Source organism: Miniopterus schreibersii (genome assembly GCF_964146895.1).
Source record: "Miniopterus schreibersii genome assembly, chromosome: 2".
Lineage (NCBI taxonomy): Eukaryota > Metazoa > Chordata > Mammalia > Chiroptera > Miniopteridae > Miniopterus > Miniopterus schreibersii.
In genome coordinates, this window is record NC_138102.1 from 154800031 (window position 1) to 154823283 (window position 23253).

Below are 23253 nucleotides of genomic sequence, written 5' to 3' on the forward strand. Positions count from 1 at the left end.
CTAAATGCCTCTAAGCCTTTACAAGATCAGGCCATTACTTAACCTTCCTTATACTACTACTACTCTCCTCTTTGCTCACTTAGCTCCAGCCACGCAGGCCTCCTTTCCTGTCCCTTGGTCACACCCATAAGCTTATTCTCACTTCTGAGTCTTTGCACTTGCAATTCCCTGCGCCAGCAATGCATTCTCCCATCCCTCATCCCCCATCTCAGCATGGTTCTGGGCTCTGCTCAAATGTCACTTCCCCACGGAGGTCTTTCCAGACAGACTACCCATCTTATCCTACCGGATAGCCACTCCTCCAATCCATCATTCTCAACATCCTGCTTTATTTTTCTTCACAGCACTGACCACAACCTTACATTGCACGCACACTGTTTATCCGTTTATAGTCTAACTTCCCCCAAAGTATGTAAACTTCATGAGGTGAGGGACCTTTGCTCTTTCCCGGTATCTAGAATACTGCCAAGCACACGGGAGGAGTTAAGAATTTACGGAATGAATGAAAAATTAAAAAGACATGATAAGACTATGAAGAGCCACTATCACGCAGTAATGAATTTACCCTTTATCTTAAAGCAATGAGAAACCACTTGTAGATTTGGAACGAGGGAGTGGCAAGGTAAGATTCGCTGTCTGAACACTTCACTCTGGCAGCTGTGAGAGTTCAACGTCGGGGAGCAAAAGCGTAAACAGGGATCAGTAAAGGCACTGCTGTGGAAATGAGTGATGGTGGCCTCGCCGGGTGTTAGTGGTAGGAAGATGAGAGGTCCTACAGGAGGGAGCGCGGAGACCCGGTGTGGCGGACCTGCCTCCTCGTGGGCAGGGCTTCTCCAGATTCTTGCGGCTCCTCCCCAGTGCTCCCAGGTGACCCTATTCCCGCTTCTTTTCCGCAACCTCACACTGCACAAGGGTCTTTGTCACTAGATTCCCCGAGGGCAAGAACTCCCCCAGGCACCCCCATTATCTCAGAGTGAAGGTCACCTCGGTGTCTGAATGAAGGTCATCCCACTGGTGGCTCAGCTAGGCCTGGAATTCAGAGCCGCGGTTGTTCTGGGCCAGCTGTGTGTCTCTCTTAACGTCTGAGAATACCCCTGGGTCAACACCCCCAGGAAACGCCACCGAGCACCAGGAACTGGAGAGGCCCGCGCGGGTGACCGGGGACCGGGCGCCAAAGCGCGCAGGTCACGGGGGGAGGGGCGCGCAGGCGGGGGCGCCCGGAGCACCCAGCGCACACACCCGCGGCTCGGAAGGGGGCGACCCGCGCGCAGAGGGCAGACCCACGTGCACGGCTTTCCCACCGCGGGGCCGGGGACAGGCTGGCGGAGGCCGCCCGGCTTCCCCCGGGCAGCGCAGCTCCGCCGCCTCGGCGGCCATCACGGGTCCCCTATTCCGCCCTCACCTCCCCCAGAGCCCGGAGGCGACGCGGCACACACTCACGCGGGCGTGGCTTCCGGGCGACAGCGGTGGGGGACACGGCGGTGGAGAAGGCACGCAGGGGCCCGGTCCCCGGCCGCAGGGCCAGCCACGCGGGGAGCGAGGCGGCCGCCATGGCCGCGAGGACGGCGAGCGGCGGAGGACAAGCGCCGGCCGCCCGAGGCCGCTCCCGCGCATGCGCGCCCGCCTTGCCCCGCCCCCAGGAGAGCGAACCGGGACACACGTGGGCCTGGGAAATCGGCGCCGGAGGCGGGAGTGCGCCCCAGGCAGAGACAAAGAAGTATTGGAAAGGAAGCTAAACGATTTAAAAAATACGCGGAGCAGTCAGTCCAAAGACAATTGCAAATAATAATCATAAGAGATGCGGTAAATGTGACTCTCAGAGGGCAGGTGTGGTCCGGGTGGGACCTCATACGGCCCAGGGTCTACCCTAGATCCCTGCTCCTTTGCAGTTGCTGCTTTTCTGCCCTTACTTGGATTAAAGAAAGTATTCAGCCATAGCCGGTGTTGCAGAGTGGTTAGATCGTGGGCCCCACGAAGGGTTACAGCTTCCATTCGTGGTCAAGGGCAGGTACCTGGGTTGCAGGTTCGCTCCCCACCCCTGGTCAGGGTGCCTGCCAACGAGTCATGTCTCTCTCACATCCATGTTTCTCTCTCTCTCCTCTCCCCCTCTCTCTCTCCTCTCCCCCCCCCCCCCCCCATCCATTCTCTCTGCAAGGCAATGGAAAAAACGATCCTCTTGAGGATTAACAACAAAAAGTATTCAGCTAGTGCAAGTGACACACTCCAAGGGGAGAGGCAGAATCCGATAGTTCAAAGGATACTTGAGTTTAAAACTTGATTTCACCATTTGTGTGAGCTTAATCAAGTTAATATAGACAATCATCCGGATACAATATTGGCGTAGAGTGAGCATCCTGTGCGTGTAGGATGTAACTGTTTTTAATGATTTGCTTAACTCGTTTGTAGATCAGGTTAGTATTATAAAAAGTCATACTTATCAGGACTTAGAAAATAATGGTCACTATTTAATGGATCAATATACAGCCCTTAATGAAATTATTTTCTATTTTTTTGCAACTGGTATGTATAATATTTAATCAAAATACAAAGTTGTAATAACAGGAACAACTGGGAACAAACACCACTGACTCTTGGCAAGCATACAACCAGTGGCGCAGAAGTACGCAGGTGTCCCAGAGTGTTGTACCTGTGGGCGTTCAGCGTGCCATGGGCATCAGTCAGTGCGTGAGGGGAATAATGGCAGGATAGGAACAAGTGTTTGTAAGAATCACCGTTCTCATCTTTTCTGGCTTCTTACTATCCTGTTATTGTTCCAAAGCAGAAGTATGGTGATTAGATGTGTTCGTTTTCTGGAGCTGCTGTAACAAAGTACCACAAACTGGGTGACTTAAAACAACAGAAATTTATCCTCTCACAGTTCTAGAGGCTAAAACTTCAAAATCCAGGTGTTGGCAGGGTTGGTGGTTCCTTTTGGAAGTTCAGGGGGAGAGGCTATTTATGCCCCTCTCTTAGCTTCTGATGGTTGTTGGCAATCCATGGCATTCCTTGGCTTGTAGACACGTCATTCCAATCTCTTCCTCTATCTTCACAAGGTATTTTCCCCTCTCCTCTACTTTTTCTATATGTTTTTAAATATATCTTTATTGATTTCAGAGAGAGGAAGGGAGAGGGGGAGAGAGAGAGAGAAGCATCAATTATGAGAGAGTCATTCATCGGCTGCCTCCTGCACGCCCCCTGCGGGGGATAGAGACCGAAACCCGGGCATGTGCCCTGACCAGGAATCAAACCTCGATCTCCTGGATCCTAGGTTGATGCTCAACTTCTGAGCCACGCCAGCCGGGCCACCTCTCTATTTTTAAGGTTAAAAGTATGACCTTTTAGTCAGATGAATATGGAGTTTGAATCCAGCTCTGCTTTTTTGTGATCTTGGACAAATCCACCTAACATCCCTGAGCTTCAATTTCAAGGAAAATAGGAACAATATCTTCCTCAGGACCCTTGTGATTGAGTTGTATTTCAGGAGACGTAATATAAATTGTGGCCACTAGAATTAAGTTCAGAGTCAATACAGCAGCCACTTTTTCTCTCTTGAGTTTGAATATTTTAGTGTAATAAGGTGCAAGGCCTATACCATAGAAATTTAGGGACAAAAGAGATATGAGTCCTTATTGAATTAAATTCAGAGTATTCTCAATTTCTGAGTAAGATGTTAAGAGACTTAGGTCCTTAATCTACCTTCCTATGCTTTCTGTCTTTTGTTTTACTCTTTCCCTAAGAATAAAGTGGGTTAGATATGATTAAAGTTAGTGGAGCCAGAGAAATACTTACTGTTTTCCCAGGCATCGAGTACAATAAAGTTCATTCTGTATTAAAAGATAAGCCCAGCCAGCATTGCTCAGTGGTTGAGCATCGACTTATGATCCAGGAGATCATGGTTTGATTCCTGGTCAGAACACATGCCAGGGTTTCGGGCTCAATCCCCAGTAGGGAGCCTGAGGGAGGCAGCCAATCAGTGACTCTCTCCCATTATTGATGTTTCTATTTCTCCCTCTCCCTTCCTCTTTCTGAAATCAATTAAAAAATATATATGTATATATATATAATTTTTAAGTTAAAAAATCATTTGTAATGCTATCAATAGACAATAATATCTGGTTCATGTAGTGTAAAGAGTAAAGCATGTACTATTGTGTGCACAGGAGTTACTAAGAATTACATAATTTTTCAGTTGGGAAAGATCTTAATGTGCAATCACTTACTCATGATAACAATCTTTTCTTCAGCCTTCATGACCAAATAACCCAACATACTGTACAAACAAAACTGGTTTCATGAGCACGTGACTTGCACTTAGAAGAGCCCTGTGCTTGGCTGAATGCTCGGCTGTTCATCTTGAAATTTTTAATAAGTTTTGAACAAGAACCCCCACATTTTCATTTTGCACGGGCACCATAAATCATGTAGCCAATCCTTGTGTAGAACAATTTTAAATATTAAGGTTTTTTTTTAAATAATGGGTTTTTCTTGTACTTAAAACCTAGATTAATCCAATTACTTTCTGTCTGAGCTATTTAATCAAAATTAACTTGGTTAAATATTTTATAGTATATACAATATAGAGTACTACTTAAGACACGAGTCTTAATTCTGTTTGAACATTAGAATTACCTCAGAAGATACTAAAATAATCGTTTAGGGCCCCTCCTTCTGAGATGCTGATCAACTAGCCTAGGTGTATTTAGAGCATTGGTGTTTTATTGTTTTTGTTTTAAGTTCCCCAAGTAAGTCTAATATGCAGACAGGATTGAGAATCATTGATATCAAGCTTAAAAAGAACCTAGTGGATATAAATCTATTAGCATGGAAAATTGTCCAAAATATATAGGTAAGTTTTTAAGGTTAAAATGCATTTATGGATCATATTATTCCATTTGTATAAAATATTTTTAATATATAGTACAGGTTCATGAAAGGGTAAACAGCAAACTAGAGGGAGTAGGTATGGGGGTGGAGGTGAGACTCCTGAAGACTTAATTTTCCACATTTCTGTACTTTTAATTTTTATACCAGAATGAAAATATATTTTTAAATATGTTTTTATTGATCTTTAGAGAGAGAAAGGAAGAGGGATAGAGACAGAAACATCAATGAGAGAGAACCATCGATCGGCTGCCTGCTGCACACCCCCTTTTGGGGATCAAGCCCCCAACCCAGGCATGTGCCCTGACCGGGAATTGAACTGGTGACCTCTTGGTTCATGGGTCAACACTCAGCCACTGAGCAACACCAGCTGGGCACAATGAATATTTTTTAATAAGAGAATACAGTATTTTTTTAAGTCAGCAAAAGCTTCACATTTTTATTTTAATTAAAAAATATGGTGAGTCTTTGGTTTATATCATCCAGCTGTTTATAACATGCATATTTACAATTTGTACTAGACATCAAAATCTTGATAAGTTTACACTTTAGTACAGAAAATGTCACAAGCATTGTCTTCTTTTAGTTAGTTGAAGTCATTCCCATTTTACAGGCAAAAAAAATCAAAGAGTTAAGTAGGTAGACTTTGCTCTTAAGAGAACTGAGACTCAAACACACATCTGATTCCGAGTCGAACACTTTTTACTATACATACTACACCAACTTCTCGATAGCTAACTCTACACAGCATCGCTGCAGAGAGGGGTCACTATATGCCCAGGAAACATTAATTGGGTCTTATAACCTTCCAGGAACAAAGTAGGAATAATTGTTTAACAACTTCAGGAGATGTCTCCTGGGCCTATTCATGTTCGCTTACTAAAAGCACAGGGCTTAAGTGCTTTCTTTGATCTTTTTTGGTTTTCTGGAATGAAGGAACATCAAAGACAAATTTAGTTCTGCCTTTGCATATATGCATAATATTTAAGAAGTTTGGAAATACAACATTCTAATTGTGATATATTTCATACCCCTCATCTAATCACCAAACAAGGTAAAAGTGCTGTATGCTTTTACCTTCAGCTCTTCCTAAACCTAACCTCTGTACCCCTCCTCCTCTCCACTTTGGTCCAGGCCACGCTTTTCTTGCAACTGGTTCCTGTAATAGCTTCCTTCCTACCTGTCCCCTTGGGCTCTGGTTCTACACTTTCCTTCCTACAGTCTCATCTCCACCCAGCAATCGAGTGAGGTCAGTCTGAGTAAGGCATTTGTCGCCCTGTATCACTCAATAAAATCCAGAGCCATCGATGTGTGATCTGCTTGATCTCTTTGCTGGCTACTTCTCCAGCTCATCTGTCACTCTTCCTCTGGCTCACTCTGCTCCATCCACACCAGCCTCCTCTGCTATGCCTCAAACCTATCAAATACACCCCCTTTTCAGGCCCTTTGCATTTGTGGTTCCCTAGGCCTGGATGGCTTTTCCGGATATCTGCACTGATGCTCTCTTTTAATTCAATCCAGATCTCTGGTTGTCCCCTTCTCATTGAAGCTTTCCTTAACCACCCCATATAAAATAGCACCTCCTTCACTCTCTATCCCCTTACCCGCTTTTTCTTTACAGTACCCGTTATATTTCTTAAATATGCACTTTAAATATGTGTACATATATGTTTATTTTCTGTCTTCCACCATTAAGAGGGAGACTCCCCCCAGACAGACACATGGTTCTTTTTCCTGCTGGATTGTCAGGGCATAGAACAGGGCCCAACATGTAATAGGCATTTAGCAATCATGTGCGCACGAATCTATCTTCCATTTACACTTCTAAGCACTTTTTGCTTCTACTTCCTAGAGGAGTAGGGAGAACACTGTTTTTCCTCCCCAACACTACTGTTCTAATCCCACCCAGGACTTTAAGCAAAGATGGTTTTTATATATGAATACACCATCCTTACTGCAAAGGCTAAACAAATGTGAAGCATTACTACCAGCGATTGTTATATGGGTTGCTGTGTTTAAATCACAGGTAAAGCTAACACCCGAGCAGATCCCAAAGTAAATCCCACCAGGGCTTCAGGACTCGAGGCCTCCCTGGACAGCCCCACACCATTGTTCTGCTGGGAGAACAGCAGCAGCCCGAGGCCAGAGACTACACCTGAAGAACTTAGCAGCTTCGGCACAGCAGCCACAGCTGTTTCTGGCTCCCTTGGTGTAGTGGCTCTCATCTTGCTCCTAGTGGGTCTCTTGTCCATGACCCTGAAGAAATGGAGGCATGAGAGGCTTTTTAAGAAACAACTGAGGCATCAGACCAACTTTCTCCACAAATCCTTGGAGCTTTCCTGCCATGCTGATGCCGTATATTCCGTGATCAACCTGGACCCTGGAAAGAGGATGACTTCGCTGTCTGTGCCAACGTGCCCCCTTCTGATCGCCCCAGGAGGACATCACCAGACCACGTGGAATACGCCTCAATTGTATTTTTTGATGGGAAGCCGATGAGATGCTCCAGTGTGGTTTTGCTTTAGGTGTGTGTGTGTGTGTGTGTGTGCGCGCGCATGTATTAAAAAAGTGCATAGCCCGGTGGGGCGTGGCTCAGCGGTTGAGTGTCGACCTGGGATCCAGGCGATCGGGGTTCGATTACCGGTCAGGGCACATGCCTGGTTGCGGGCTCGATCAATGACTCTCTCCTCATTGATGTTTCTATCTCTCTCTCCCTCTCCTTTCCTCTCTCTGAAATCAATAAAGATATATTTTTTTAAAAAAAGTGCATAAAACATATTCTGATGAAAAAAACCACTGCACAGAAGCAGCAGCTTGGGGTGATGTGGGAGTGAGGGCATGGATCAGAGGAAGAAAGCATTGTGAGGTTTTGCATAGTAGTCCTGAATTGAAGCTGGTATTGCATATGTAATTAAACCTGTTCTATAGTCTTATGCACCACCTCACCCTACCCATCTCCCACTCACAGCAGTAAAAACACATTTTACACTTTCAAGAGCTAGACTTATTATTTCAAACAATGGCAATTTTTTGCAAATAAAATTTTAAGGGTGGCTTTATTATCCTCTCCTCCCATTTTTATTATTGAGCAAACAGGTGAAAGATTAAGCTAAATTGTCAGTTTTCCCTGCAATACGGCAGGGCTCTTCCCTCTCCAGAATCATGACATTAACACGTTTTGACCCAGGTGATCATTTTCATTCAGTGGGGGGAGGGGGGAGTGCCATGCTGGATGATGCAAGTGGAGGAGCTTGCTTATTGGAATAATATATCTTTTTCTTTTCATCTCTTACAGGCCAGTCCCATCACACAAATCCAGTTCAGAGGATGCTAATATAAACCTTGCCCACCTCTCTTAGCCCGCCTTTCTTACTCAGACAGTTTCCAAGCAGCTCTGTGATGGAGACACAGTCTTCAGTTTCCAGGATGAACTGTGCCACAGCCCTCCCTCCTGGCAGACAGCCCCTCGCTGTCTCACTTTTGACACTGTCCAGGACAACTCCTCTGATGTCTTTAGGCTTTCCTGGCACACCGAAGACGATAAACAGGCCCAGACAATCCTCTCCTATCAAGTTACAGAATTCGTCCAGCTTATCAAATCGACTCTTCCTGTATTCTGGATGGGAGAGCTCACAAGGCTTAGATTCCGCAGGAGGAAGAGAAGACATCCGCAGAGTCTGAACCGCCAGCTGAAGCCTTATTTGCTTATCAGATCCCCAAAAGGTCCAAACCCAGTCCGCCCCAAACAGTAAGGCTTGGTGCTTGGTCATCTTGGTGGTGGTGAGCCACCCATCAACCCCCTTTTCTTGGCAGAAAGTGACGAAGTGGATCAAAAAGATCTCATTCAGGGTGTCTGGAGCTGGGCACAGATTGCTCAGAGGGTCTTCAAATCCAAGGTACTCCTCCAGTTTCTGAGCAGCATGCACTATAGCTCCACTGACCACCTCACAGACGCTGAGGACCCCCTTGCTGTCCTTCAGAGCCAACTGTTGCGATGGTTTCTGCCCCATGTTCTCTGCACCCAATCAATACCGCTTCCAAGCATCAAACATGTGACCCTCGTTCAGAATGGCTTCTTTTTCGGAGTAAAAGTCTCGCAGCGAAGTCACATCTGTTACTGTGGTCTCAGGTTTCTAACTCTGCAGCTTACTTGGTATAGCTAAGCATATATACATACAGCTAAACAAACAGGTCTCCCTGTTTGCCAACTGGGTGTGTTGCACTGGTGCAGAGTCCTGCTAACTTATTTAGAGATATTAGCTCTCACAAAAAGCATTTGTGCTTCTCTAGTTATATTCACTCTACTTTTCATACTTGGTAATCTTTTCCAAGATATGTTTCATCTTTTTAAATTTCAGTTCAGTTAAAAATAGCATTTAATTCTTTAAAGAACCATACACTTTCTACAAGTAACTTCTTCAAATGTGCAGGCGAGTCATTTCCCTTTGCTTTTCCAGGATCCCCTCCGCCATGGTTCTTCCTCACCCCCAGCTCAGCGGCCTAAGCTTCCTTCATACAAAGTTTCTCAGATAAACGCCTCATATTCCTACCTGTGGATATATGCTATGAACCCCACTCAAAACATTTTCTGCGAGTTTGTGAGTTATAAAGAATTTGTTACTGTTTTCTATATCAGAAAGAAAGCCTACTGGTTATTCTGGACAAAGGAAAATAAAGTAACAGACAATCAAAATATAAGGCAATTATCAGCTGACTTTATTTCTTTTCATATGGTGATACCAGCAGTGTATAATATTTTGTAAATAAAATATATATCATCAAAAAAGTTTTAACCTCATCGCATATCATTGGTTATGTTACAATGTCCTGAATAAGGAATATTTGGCATCTGTAACAGTCTCCTGGTATTTTTAACCAGGTTTGAATAACAAATTTGTTTTCCAAATGGTGACATATGTCCACATTAAGATAAAACACAAGTACATTAAGAGTCCAATACATTTACCAAATAATGGATGGTAGGGAGCAAAAGATTATTGTTAGCATCGAATCATTTTAGTTATGAGTAAGTAGTAATGTAGTATTTATAGGTTCCTTGACGAAAAGCTTAGTAACCTGCTGATAACTTGAAAGGTCGTATAGTTCGTAAGTCCATGGGTACATACCAAACTGCCCGACCCTACGCCGACTTGTGAAAACCCGTCCTTACCACAGCTGGTGATCAGAGTAATGGCGCAGTACTGGATACAAAATAGAATGTCACTTCTAATACCCCTAAAGAGAATAATAAATGCAGCAGTTTTTTGCTGCAGCTTTGTATTTTCTCTATAAAGAACATCTGGGCCCTGTGCTTTGGAAAAGCGTGAACTGTATTTTATCATCGCAATATAGCCGTCACAAAACTTATTTTCCATACTCAGAGTTATTGACTTCTGAGACAAAATGTTCGGACAAATATTCAGCTTTTTAAAAAGATTCCACTTGTGGGGAGCCTGAGAAATGTACAATCAATAACATTAGTCAGACTGTTCGTATTTTGATGTAATGATATATTTAGCAAAGAGGAAAAGAAGAAGCTTAATACTGTCAAGGTTTTCGGTTTAGTCTGCTTTCTTCAGAAATTATTTCTACAAATTGTGGGGGAGCTTCTGAATGCATTCGAGTTCACAGAATGTAAATGTCCCTTGAGTTTTTATGAGTTAAGAGAGTCCAAGATTAAGGCTGAAATTCTTAAAAAAACTAACCAGCAATCTAACCAGCAATTTTGTGATGTATCATCAAAGAGGAGTTATTTCATATATACCAATTTAATCCGAATGATCAACATCATCAAAATTGGCTTATGGAGAAAGAAAGATCATCCTGACCCGTCCAAGAACCAGCTGGGTTATGAAAAATCTGATCACCGTATTTTTTTTCAATGTGATCTTTTTTTTACCATCTTCCTTATGTATGTCACAAAATAAAAGTTCTATGTTCTGTGTACTAAATATATACATATATTTAGAAAAATATATAAAAACAGGACACTAAGAGGCAAGTGGAGGTGTGGCTGGCATTCAGTGGGCACGCTGGGTGCTTAAAGAGAGTCCACGTACTGATTTTTAGAAGCATGGCCTGTTCTGTTTCAGTGGCTACGTGGACATGACAGAATCAGCCACCTGGGGGTTACCACTCTCCCAAGTCTTCCCTACGTGAACATGACTGGAAACGCCATGGTAAAGTACTCTCATATTAAATGCAACACTTTAAATATAATATATCACAGATTTTTTACATTAAATAGAGGAAAAACAATTATACTCTCATTCACCAGTGTCTCACTTTCCGTGGCAGCTTTAAAATAGGCACCTTTCCCCTGCTTTCCATTTCCATGTCTAAATGAGCAGAAGTTGGATCAATACACAATACACAATACACAATACACAATCTGCTGCTTGCTGGATATACCGAGTGTCTGAGAAATAACGTGGAGAGAGACCAAGGGCTCCTCATGCGCGTCCAGGCGTGACGGTCACACGTTTGAGTCCTCATCAGTAATGCTGGCACTGGGGGATCGGGCAGCGAGGTCCTTAAACATGTCATCTTCTTTTAACATGTGCTGGAAAACAAGGAAGGGGGTCACACATGGCGGGCCAGGAGCTCAGAACTACGCATTCTCCACCACGCGTGCAGACCTGTGGAGTTACCCCAAACCTATTTGTAGGATAAGATTTTAAATTCACTTTCCAAACTTACTGTGAGGTTGTTGATGCCTTCAGAGAATGCACCTATCTGCCTCACTGTCCCCTCGGAATCTTCCATCTGCAAAGAGCACACGGCAATGTGACAAACTCATCGGCACAATTTCAAGGAAAAGTGTGGCAAAATGAACAAACATCTGAGAAGGAATAATGCGGGTTGCATTGAATGGGACGGAAGCAACAGAACACTTCCGATGATAATCTCCTCCCACTACTGCGATTGGATGCTGAGATTCAGAAGGAGCACGTTGCTGGCACGTCTAGACTAAATGCTCTGATGTTGACAATGGCACCGAAGGATCACTGATTAAAGGGCAATTTTCAGTCCCATGACATCTTACTGAAAAGGCTAAGTAGTATGAGCTGTCCATTCCTGACTTGCTTTAATACTCAGATTTCCTTAACACAGAGAGAGGATAGCGTCGGTAAGGCACAGGGTTCACATCAGCCTGGCAAGTTGGAATCCCAGCTCTCCTATCTTAGGTAAGTTACTTAATCTCTCTGCACCTCAGTGTCCTTAGCTCTAAAATTAGGCTAAGAATACTCCCTATGTTTTAGGATTACCATGAACATTAATACATGCTAAGTGCTTAGGATAGTGCCTGGGCTATAGTGAGCAATCTGTTACTGTTCACCATTATTATTATCTTTATTTTTAGGCATTTGCAGAAAACTTCCTTGCTTAGTAGACACAGTGCAGAAAGTTCCCATTCGGTGTTTCAGTGCTGGGAGAACTTGAAAACGGGCAGATGCTGCGGCGCCCACCTGCTCCAACCGGTCCAGATCGTCTTCGTCGTACAGGTGCATGTCCATGCCGGGCGTCAGTCCCTTCTTAGATGCACTTCCCGAGGCCTGTCCCAGTTCCATTGGACACACATACTCTTCCCCATCTTCCTGTTTCTTCTTTCTCAGATTCCCAAAATTGCTGAAGGTGAGCTTCTTTGGCTTTAAAAGAAAGAAAGAAAACAAGAACATCCAGGGATTTGATAAAAACGCATATAAAAAAGGGGCTAATAACATGTATAACTTAATTATTCATCATATAGAGAAAAGCAACTGAATGATTAAGTTTGTAAAGTAAAAACAAAGGCATCCTAGGCCTGCGATGGACGCATCCAAATACGATCAACGATCCCTGCTAAGAATCTCAGAAGACTACGCTTGTTCAAACCAGCTAGCTGGGTAGTCGCAGTGAGGAAAGCAGAGTGTGCAAAGAGCCTTCGTTTTGCTTAAACAGGACTTAATGCAATGTGATTTCTCAGGGCTAAATCCAGTTTTGCAAGGTTTTCCAATCTAAGATCAGCAAAAAAAAAAAGGCCCTTACTATATTTTCTTTTTGGGTGGGGCTGTGATTATCTCGTATGCCTGTTATGCTTCCACAACAGGATGGTAACTGCTAAAAGAACGCCTGCTCTTTTAGAGAAGAAAAAAAAAACGCCCAGTGAGGCTTAGAAGAGAAACCCCACCTTCGTCCCTGGGTGGTCGCTGAGAGTGCTAAGGAGATGGTGACTGGCTGATGCTGAGAATTTATACAGAACAGAACCTCTCAGAGGTTTCAAAGCCGGCACATCTTTTAAGGAAGAAAGGGAGCTGAAGAGAAATTGTCAAGCAGATGGAGTTAAAAAAAAGAACTTGATACATATTTGTGAAGGAGCAGATAAAACCCTATATCCACATCAAGCTGGTTAACGCTCAGAAGAGTTAACACAGTACTGATTTAAAAGAAGAAAAAGTAGTCTGACCTTTGTATGACCTATGAGTCCAGGCAAACTAGGAATATCCATCCCCTGCTCGTCTACCTTTGCCTAAATTGCAAGGTTGGTCAGTTATAGGCCAGACAAACTGAATCCGTATGAGGAGCAAGGCACCTCTTGTGCTTGATTTATCCACAGCAAAAACAGGACCAACTACAATCAATATTTGGGCCCAAGTCATGGGCTCTCCGCGTTGGTAATGTGTCGATTATAGAAGCCAACATCATGTTCTTTATTATTGTTAACTCTAATAAAATAAGTGATTTCAGCAAAAAGTTCCCCCAGAAAGGAACCTTCAAAATTGCATTTTATTGATTACTCTTAAACATGCATATATTTTTAACCCCTCCACAAAACTTAGTAAATTCCAGAAAATGGGATAGCCAGGTAACAGAACTGAGCCTTTGCTTTAGTTTTTGGTGTAACCAATTATTAAACGATATGAGCTTGCACCAACCTTCACTTTGGCAGTGGCTGTTAAAAGTACATAGTCTGGTAACTCCATGGCGTCACGCTTCTGGTGCTGGGCCTCAGCACCAATCAGGAGGTTGAAATGAGTGGCCAAATGTCTTCGCAACAGGGTCTTACTCGGTGGGATGTTCAATAACTGAGCCATTGTTTCTACATTAAAACGAGGTTCCAGAACCTATAAGAAAAATAAGGATTGTGTAAGGTACCATACATCACAGGTGTCTGCATTGTGCTTTAAAAATTGCAAAGCTCTTTCATTTAGTTATTTCCAGTGACCCTCTCAGTGAGGTACAGAGAGTATGGACTTTAATCTTTAATTTACATATCTCTTCTTGATTGTGCCCAAGCTAGTGAGAGGTAGAGCTGGTCCTGACATTCAGGCATTACTAAGTCAGGGCTTCTAACTCTCTGAGGTATTGTATTTGGCCTGTCAGTGAATAAAGTTTTTGTTTTGTGTGTTCTTTTGTTTTTAAAAATTGATTTGAGAGAGAGAAGGTGATGAGGATTAGGAGGCAGAGGGGAGATGATAGATAGATAGATGATAGATGATAGATAGATGATGATAGATAGATAGATAGATAGATAGATAGATAGATAGATAGATAGATAGATAGATAGATGATAGATAGATGATAGATAGATAGAGATAGATGATTGATAGATGATAGATAGATATAGATGATAGATGAAAGAAAGAAAGAAAGAAAGAAAGAAAGAAAGAGAGAGAGAGAGAGAGAGAGAGAGAGAGAGAAAGAAAGAAAGAAAGAAAGAAAGAAAGAAAGAAAGAAAGAAAGAAAGAAAGGAAAGAAAGAAAGGAAAGAAAGAAAGAAAGAAAGAAAGAAAGAAAGAAAGAAAGAAAGAAAGAAAGAAAGAAAGAAAGAAAGAAAGAAAGATAGATTTGTTGTTCCACTTATTTATGCATTCATTGGTTGATTCTTGTATGTGTCCTGGCCAGAGATAGAACCCACAGCCTTGGCGTATGGGGGCGATGCTCTAACCAAGTAAGATATTCAGCCAGGGCACCAACTGGGATGCCTTTGGAAGCCAACTTCTTTGCCACATCTGCATGCAGAAATATGAGCTGTATCTTTGCAGAGGTTTCAGAACACGATCACATGAGAGCCAACAGCCAGATGTTATTCAACATAAAAGAGGGGTATGGGAGAGATGGGTTTAAATCTGATCTAGAGTTACAGGACAGTAAAAAATGAGGAAAAAAATACTCTGAAAGTAAAAAAATCACTAGAAATAGTGCCGGAGGGTTGGGTTAGACAACTTTAGGATTAAAACAAGTAAACTGATGATCTCCTACTCACTAGACTAAAGGAGACACAGGGATAAGTGAAGTTTAAACTAAAATAGAGTTTTACCATGAGCCCGCCATGGACACCACTGCCCCTGAGGTTGGGGGCGTATTCCGCCAAGTCCACGGAGCGCAGCCACTCCATCACCCGGTGGTTGGTCCACTGCTGCACCTCCGAAGGGGTGACGCTATTCTGTGGGGACAGAGAACCACCAAGAGCTGCAGTCATTGATGATGGGATTCCAAATACTACACCTGCAAGTCTGTCTGAGAGTCTGCCCCAGAAATCATGTTACTCGACATCCCACTAAAGGTTTACAGAAAGGGTAAAAAAACTGTTTGCTAATTTGAATTCTCTCTGAAAAAAATTACTTCACAAAGTTTCAAGCTTTCTCTACACACTATTAGGGCATTGCTTTAGGAAAGGAAGTCTTTATAGTGATATTTAACGCTCGGGCTTAAGGAGGCAGGGAAATAAAATACACTCAAGAGGAGGAGGAAGGGAAACTAAAACACAATCCGTGGCTTCTGTGACACAGGTGGAGCCGTCGTGGGAGGAGGGGAAGGAATATAGGAAACAAAGCCTAAGTTAATGAGGCTGGAAGTGAGGCTCCGAGGGAGCCAGCAGCCCTGCCCACAGGCTCCGGGAAGAAAGGGGTCTGGGTGCTGCACCCATGGAGTCACAGGCACGGGGAACACACGCTGCGCGACCTCAACTCAGGCGCTACCTCGTCCGAGGGCCGCCTCCGCAGACAGTTGGGTTCAAAGTTGTTGATCCTCAGGACCTGGATGGCCCTTTTGATACTGAGATGATGCAGCACACTCATGACCTTCAGAGACAGCAAGTCATCCTGCAGAAAAGCACAAAACGCGGGACTCGGTGAGCAGGACGACCTCGGGGAAGTCTCAGAAAACGCACATAAAAGTGGGAGAGCCAATGGACCCCGAGGACTCGTCACTGTGTTCAAAGCCTTTATTTAATAGTAACCACAGGACCCTTTTTCTTGTTCCAATCAAAATCTTCTCCAGGACCCCAATATATAAGAAAACCAAAATGAATGTTGTTCCAACCGAAACTGACTTCAATCTATTTCTCTCTCTTCCAGACATTCTGAGATAGGACTGGGGGACCCCACGGCTCTGAAACACACAGTCTGAAAAGCACCTGCTGGGTCACTACCAAAGGTGACCTGCTTTGATCAAGCAGATAGCTAACAGCAAGCAAGCCTTGATTGTCAGTGATACTATCCCCCCAGCCTCAAGAAATCTCTAGTTCTAGGTTTTTATGCTTTATTTAGCAGACACTGTGGGGATTTTTGGAAAATTTATGTCAACCAAAGCAAAGGTCTTGTTGAGAGTTGAGTGTAAAGAAATTAAGGAGTTATAAGTATCAACACATATCACCAATCATTTCCTTCAAGGAATAACTTTGACCAGTCTGTGGTTATTGGGCACATTGCAAACATACCAAACACACCAAAACAAATTATGTTAGAAGAAGGTGATTTGGGAGGGCGGTGTCAACATAAGCACTGGTCTACATCCAAAGACACCCAGAAGATAAACAAGAAAAACATCCCTTTTAGACACACCTTACTGATAATATATTTCTTGTGAGGGAAAAAAGTTAATCTATCATAAAAATATTTTTAAAATATTAGGCAATCAATTTAAATCCTTAAAGTCTACTAACTGAGCAAAAATTCTTTCCTAATTTTCTGGATTAATTTCTCAAAAGTAGTGCCTTATAAATTAGAAAGGACATTTAACATATTTTAATCTAAGATTCAGGCACCCATTTACATTTCCATGTGGGCTATTTTCAACTTAAAATCTACCAGATTAAAAAAAAATTGAAATGCATAATGTTTATCATTTAAATAAAATGTTAATTATTTTAGCTTAAGGGATTTTAAAAGTAGAAACCATTTCCTTTTTTAATCAAAAAAATTTTTTGGATTTTTAAAAATCTCTTATTTTTAAGTACTTTTAGATTTACAGAAGAGTCACCAACAACAGTGCAGAGAGTTCCATACATCCTTCATCCAGCTTCCCCTAGTGTTTACAGCTATGATACATTCATTAAAACTAAGAAATCAACATAGACAATAATACAATTAACTAAACTCCAGACTTCATTCAGATTTCAGCAGTTTTCCCATGAAGGGCCTTTTTCTGTCCCAGGATCCAACCCAGGATACCACATGAAGACAGAATTTTTTATGACTTAGAACTTCTGGGGTCAAATTTTCTAAGGTAATTTATTCTTTTATAGCCATGAAAGTTTATAGACATGCTTCTTATGATTTTAAGCCTGAATTTGCTCACAGTCCCAGGGGAACATACTTAGACCTAGATAGGCTGGCAAATATTTACTGAATTTGCTCCAGGCAGAACTGTGAACTACTAAGAGCAGGGATCTGGAAATAGTGCAGGTTCAAAGCTGTATGATTTTCTCCTACCCTGGAACTATGGAAACTTGGTCAGGTTACCCAGTAGAGTGCTAACTCAAGGACTGCTGAGACTTGAGTATTGATCCCAGTAAAGTGCCTGGCACACAGTAAATGTGCAACATACCTCCTGTTAGTGTTACATAATATGCCCACCAAGATGCAGACTTTGGTTCAATGATAGAGAAGAAAACAGATCCCATGAGCTGATCTCCAAGTTTCTTTAATGTTAAAAAATTCCCATTAAGTCAGCTGTTTGAAACTTTCAATTTATTTAAAGGAGATACTTATGGTAGTTGAATCCATAGCCTACCTCACAAAAAACCATTTAAATAAAAGTATGTCAGGTAGGACACTATGGTACCTAGAACACGTTCTCCTGGAACCCCTCTCTCCCCACTGTTGCAAAGCAGGGGCAAGTCCTGGTACCCATGGGAAGAAAGGCTAGACATGTGAAACCATTTCCCTAGTTCTTTACTCTGGTGACTCCCACCCTAGCAGAACTGGGCAGAAGTGAGAAGGGTGAGTGAGTTCCAGGTAACAGTTCTCAAAAGTGGGAGGGAAGGGAGAAGACAAGTCCCTGTGGATGTCAGGTCAGAGGGTAGCCTTTCCTAAGTGGTTACTGCATATAGAAATATACATAATTTAGAGACTGCCAGGGATTCAAAACTCCACACTCTATTTTTAAAACATCTTTATAAGGTATAATTCACTTACCATAAAATTTACCCATTCAAAGTATGCACTTCAGTGTCGACAACACTGGATATACATAAAATCAACTTTCTGGATAGTTTCATTTAAATGAGGTTTCAAATTTTCCAAGGCTGTTGCAACCACCAAATCCTACAACTTCACCTTATCGGGAAATATTCCTGCCCCTCTCCTCAAGTTAAAGCAACACATTCAAACTCTGGTGGAATCACTGTGAAAACCCCCAAGCCCCAAGAGTGAATCACTTACAATGGTCATGTAGTGGAGCATTCGACCATCTACGCGTCCTTCATCAAACTGGGTCTTGTACTGGGGGAGACCAATGTCATCCAGCCATCCTAAAGGACAGAAAACTGTGTCATTAATGTGCCACAGAAAACCTTCTTGTGATTAAAAAGAAAAACGCAGTATTATGTATTTATTTGCTTGCTTACTTATTTACGAATTTAAGAATTGAAAACCTCTTACTAGTGACCCAGTTGAAATCCAGCTTTCCGTGATTGGTTTCCTCCTCAGATCCCAGAGCTTGCAATGCCAGCTGGAGTTTCTTTCGATGAAGCGAATGCTTGATTCCAAGTTCCTGAAATAATAAACAGAAACACTGGCTTTACAATTCTGTCAATATGGGCTGGATGCCACTGGCAAAGGATGCAGATTCCTCCAAAATGAAGCGAGCATTGAAGAGCCAACAATGACATGAAATCAGAACACTAACTCGGGCTAGTAAAAGGTTGCTGAACAAAAGGCTCCCAGAAAGCCAAGACCACTGGTGTTAGTTTAGTGGTGTGAGACACTTGCTAGTAGGTTCCTTCCTCTGCAGGACGGGTACTGTAGGACGCATAACAGGAATTCCACTCTTATTAAATAATTGGGAAGAAATGTTAAATAATGGAACATTAAATGTAGGGCTCTTTTCCCCCCCTGTTTGCAAAGTGAAGTTGAATTGCATTGGGGAGATGGGCTAATGATAAAGCCACAAAATGATTTTGAGAAATATGAGCTTAAGGTTTATTATTATGGCCATACAATTATTTTTCATTAAAATGTCCAGTGGCTTAAGTGTTCCATAAGGAATCATTACAACCAGGTCCTTTGTTTTCAGTCCATGAAATAAAATAAGCATGAAGCAGGAAACCCAGACTTTTCCAAGAGCACTTACTGGCTCCCCCCATTGCCCATTAAGGCGTAGAAAACAGCCCTACATTTATATTCTCTATCTCTCTCTCTCAGAACTTGTTATGCAAACAAAATAGAGAAGTAGTCACCTTCTCTAGATCTTGTTGAGAAGCCTGCAAAAGCGTCTGGCCAGATGCAATCCAGTGCTTGCCAGAATTCAGGTAGGACCCCAAGCCCTGTTCCACAAGCCAACTGCAAACCTGCTCCTTGGTCCATTTGGCAAAAGGCATATCCAAGTCACTGTAAGAAAATGAACAGTTGCATGAAAAACAATTCAAAGCCAATCTTGAGGCTTATCATCAAGGCCGAAGGACTGTATGTTCAATAGACATGGGGCTTTCCTGGTGACACACATGTGACTATGCAAAGCTTAATTATCAGTACATATTTGGAAGAGGGAGTGGCACTGGAGTTGAAAGTGACCTTGTGAGACCACAGTCTTCATTTCAAATGAAACCACAAAAGATTCAGTGTGGTTTAGCAAAACCAGGTTCTATAGGAGACTGAGTTGAACCAACAAGTCAAGTCATTGTGTTAGTTTCAGCCAATGTTGTCTGAAGACTGAATTCACAAACAGAAAACACTAGGTCAGATAAAAAGAAAGTCAAGGCAAACTTGAATTAACTTTAGCAGAATTATGGTTTCTCTCCAGATGGCAAGCCATGAGAAGAAGGCAATATGTCAGCACTGATTATAAGTATAATGAAAGCAAATTTTTGTTTTCTTTTACTTTGACACACAAATAGTATTCCTGTTGGGGGTGGGGGGGGAGTGGTGATAAACAAGACTTCTTCCTTCTTCTTTATCAGCACAAGGAGGTCCTCTACTTGTACAAAGATAACAGATGGCAAATGAGACTGCTCAGTATCTGAAGAAGGCTAAACCGGGAGGGACCATGTTTTAAAAGGTTTCTAGCCCATTATCACGTTTGAAAGACTTAGTATCAATGATTTGTGCTATATGTTTGCCAACCCCACCCTTTTTATGCTCAGTATATCAGTATAGTAGTTCCAACCCAGCTCTGAACTGTGAGGAAGGTGTAGGAAAAGTTCTTAAAGTTGTAATGAATAAAACATTACATAGTCCCAATAAATTTAAGATTTCTGATAGAATGTATGTCTTCACATGCTTTCACAAACTCCATTAATCACTAATACTTATTAAACAGTTATTATTTGCCAGATACCTAGCATATATAAACTCATTTAATCTTCACAACCACTGTTTTGGGGTAGGTAATAATAAATACTATGAGAAACAGAGGCACAGAGCATGAAAGTAGTTGCTCAAAGTTGCCCAGCTTATAGGAAGTGGTAAGGCCAGAAATCAGACCCACGCAGTCTGCCTCTAGAACTTACTCTTAAGACACCACACTATGCCATCTTTGCAAGGCTATGCTTTACAGTACTTACAATTATTTTCTTTGAAAATTTAAGTCCAATAGTCATTCTAAATATTTCCATTGATTTTTAGAGAGACAGGAAGGACGAGGGGGAGAAGAGAGAGAGAGAAACATTGATGTGAGAGCAGAACATTAATCGGCTGCCTCCTGAATGCCCCTCACCGGGGATCCAGCTCACAGCCCAGGCCTCACCAGGAATCGAACCAGCAACTTTTCAGTGCACGGGACAACACCCACCAACTGAGCCACATGGCACGGCCAATAGTCATCTTAGTTCAGATGTTGTGGGCACTTTAGCTGAGGCTCCTCACCTATCTCACATAGCCCACATCTTCTGCACGATTGTTCATCAACCATTGTCAAATTACACTGCTCTAAAGATGGTGGACCCTTCCAACAGGCATGGCAGTAAGCAATGGATTTGACTGTGTAACCCAGAGACAATACTAACATTGCTGGTGCTCATGAGACCCCGATGCTTGGGTAGAGATGCAAAAGTCCATTAGTTTAGCTGTTCTTACCTGTTAGATTGCCCCAAATCTCGAGACCAACCCAGTCGGGGCCCAGCAGTTGCCCTTGTCCCTCCTCTTTTGAACTCAGTTTCAGACATGTCATCTGGGTTGAATGTAGTCGACTGACTTCTCCTAAGTCTGAAGAGAAGATACAACACACATTGCCTTGTATCGGACCTGAGGAGGCCCTAGAATTTAAAGTTAATCAGAACATTTGTAATTGGTGCATATACATGAGCTACTCCTCTTTGTATGTCATTAGGATATACATTTGGATTTAAACTTTGAGACCCAGTGAGTTAATGAGTCCCAAATCACAATCTTCCCTCCAGAAGAGGAAAGCAAAAGCTTCACAATTTCACGTCCATTTTCAGCTATTTTCCATTTCTTCCTACATTTGAACAACACGTAAGACAAAACCCATTTCACTTGTTCACTCTGTTACTTACTTTCCGAAGAGTTTCATGATGCCTCGGGATTTCTTTTTGGAATCTGGAGATGACAGGGACACCTGGAAGGGGCTGCTCCCCTGTGACTCTTTTGGCCGAGAAGATACACCAGCCAGGTCTAGGTGCTCGGCTGTCTCCTTTTCTGTTTCAGCTATTCCACGAAGAGAATACCAACTCAGTGAATTTTAATATATGAGATGAACATGACTAGACGTTAACCTTCTTGGCTCTAACAACTGGTAAGAATTCTTCTGTTGGTCTATAAACCAATGATTTACAAAGAGCACCCTGCAACTATTACAAATGAAACACAAATTATGTTCTATTGTACATGGATTGTGTATAAAGTCAATTAACTTAAGAATTACAACCCCTTTGAGATTCAAAGGTGTGACAGGATTGCCATATTCTTTCCTTGAGTGATTTAATTCACAATGAAATTATTCTCAATCTTGCTATACCACTTGGTACTGTTGATCATCGCCTACTCCTTTAGCTTCTTGTCATGACACCCTCCTAGACCAGCCATCTGATAGATCCTTCTTTGCTATAGCACCCTGTTGTCTTTCTCCTCCATGCCACCCCAAGATTCTGTTCTAAGTTCCCTCTGCAGGATCTCCTGACAAGCTCACCTACTCTATGCTCAGCACTAAATGATGGCTTCATTCATTGATAAGCAGCTGGCATGAAAATCTCTGGGCCTCATCTTTCTCCCCAGCCTCAGTATTTGAATGCTGAATAAATTCCCAATTCGGTATGCCGGGGACATCCTGGACTAGGCAAATTTTCCATTGTATTAATTTCTTTATTTAATATTTCATTAACATCAATTAATATGTTCCTTGCACTCCAGTTCAAACTCTTTGTCATTTTCTTTTCATTCCTTCCTTACCTTTGGCATTTATTTCAAACCAGTTTCCAAGTTCTGGCAATTTATGTAAGGGACTTATTTCTGTTTATAACCTATCATATCCTAGGCACTGGGAGAAGAATGCACTGAATATGAATACATTTTTCTTTTGATATAAAATTAGTGCCTGTTGATTTCTGCCTTACAAAAAATGACATCCAAATTTGCTACTCCCAGGTCTCCAAGCAACACCTATTTTAGTTCTTTTAGCTGTTCCTTAATGGGGTCCCACACTAGAAAATACAGGGCTACTGTTTCTTCAATGTGAGATTTTACACTTTTATAGAGGGAAGTAAAAGTTGTACAAAAATCACAGGAGCAGTGTCTTAGAAAGATATAAAGGTTGCAGAGGTTGACTTTTCTATGAAGCGGAGCTGTGGTTATAGGTTATAGTAAGCAGCATTTGCCTCTTAGCATTGACAATACCTTTCTTCTAAGAAAGGTAACAAAACATTTGAAAATAGTTGTTTGGCTGAATCAGTTTATTGTATTCATCCAGTGTTCATTCTAGACATTTAAGGCTACAG

At 42.3% G+C, this 23253-nt stretch overlaps 3 protein-coding genes across 15 annotated transcripts in view; all 3 read right to left on the reverse strand.

Moving 5' to 3' along the window:
- MRPS35 (mitochondrial ribosomal protein S35) overlaps window positions 1–1602 on the reverse strand; it is a 32357-nt gene extending 30755 nt beyond the window's left edge. Inside the window, exon 1 of the mRNA XM_081127659.1 lies at window positions 1441–1602. Coding sequence (XP_080983785.1) covers window positions 1441–1552 — 112 coding nt within the window. The 5' untranslated portion in view covers window positions 1553–1602. The remainder of the gene's footprint in view (window positions 1–1440) is intronic.
- Window positions 1603–8201: 6599 nt separating this feature from the next.
- On the reverse strand, window positions 8202–8891 carry REP15 (RAB15 effector protein; the record flags this gene model as incomplete). Its single annotated transcript, XM_081124743.1, has 1 exon — window positions 8202–8891. One exon carries the CDS (start codon window positions 8889–8891, stop codon window positions 8202–8204), a length of 690 nt encoding a protein of 229 aa, XP_080980869.1.
- A 683-nt stretch (window positions 8892–9574) lies between these two features.
- Window positions 9575–23253, reverse strand: part of PPFIBP1 (PPFIA binding protein 1) — a 158386-nt gene continuing 144707 nt past the window's right edge. For 12 of the 13 annotated variants that reach the window (XM_081124756.1, XM_081124754.1, XM_081124755.1 and 9 more), the window contains 11 exons: window positions 21817–21967; window positions 21377–21505; window positions 19543–19693; window positions 18746–18857; window positions 18527–18615; window positions 15842–15964; window positions 15181–15306; window positions 13797–13985; window positions 12351–12530; window positions 11581–11646; window positions 9576–11443 (listed from right to left, as the gene is read on the reverse strand). In XM_081124756.1, the coding sequence (XP_080980882.1) occupies window positions 11357–11443; window positions 11581–11646; window positions 12351–12530; window positions 13797–13985; window positions 15181–15306; window positions 15842–15964; window positions 18527–18615; window positions 18746–18857; window positions 19543–19693; window positions 21377–21505; window positions 21817–21967 (1403 nt within the window). In that variant the 3' untranslated portion in view covers window positions 9576–11356. Of the gene's footprint in view, window positions 11444–11580; window positions 11647–12350; window positions 12531–13796; window positions 13986–15180; window positions 15307–15841; window positions 15965–18526; window positions 18616–18745; window positions 18858–19542; window positions 19694–21376; window positions 21506–21816; window positions 21968–23253 lie in introns of all 13 variants that reach the window. The other variant, XM_081124752.1, reaches the window with a different exon arrangement.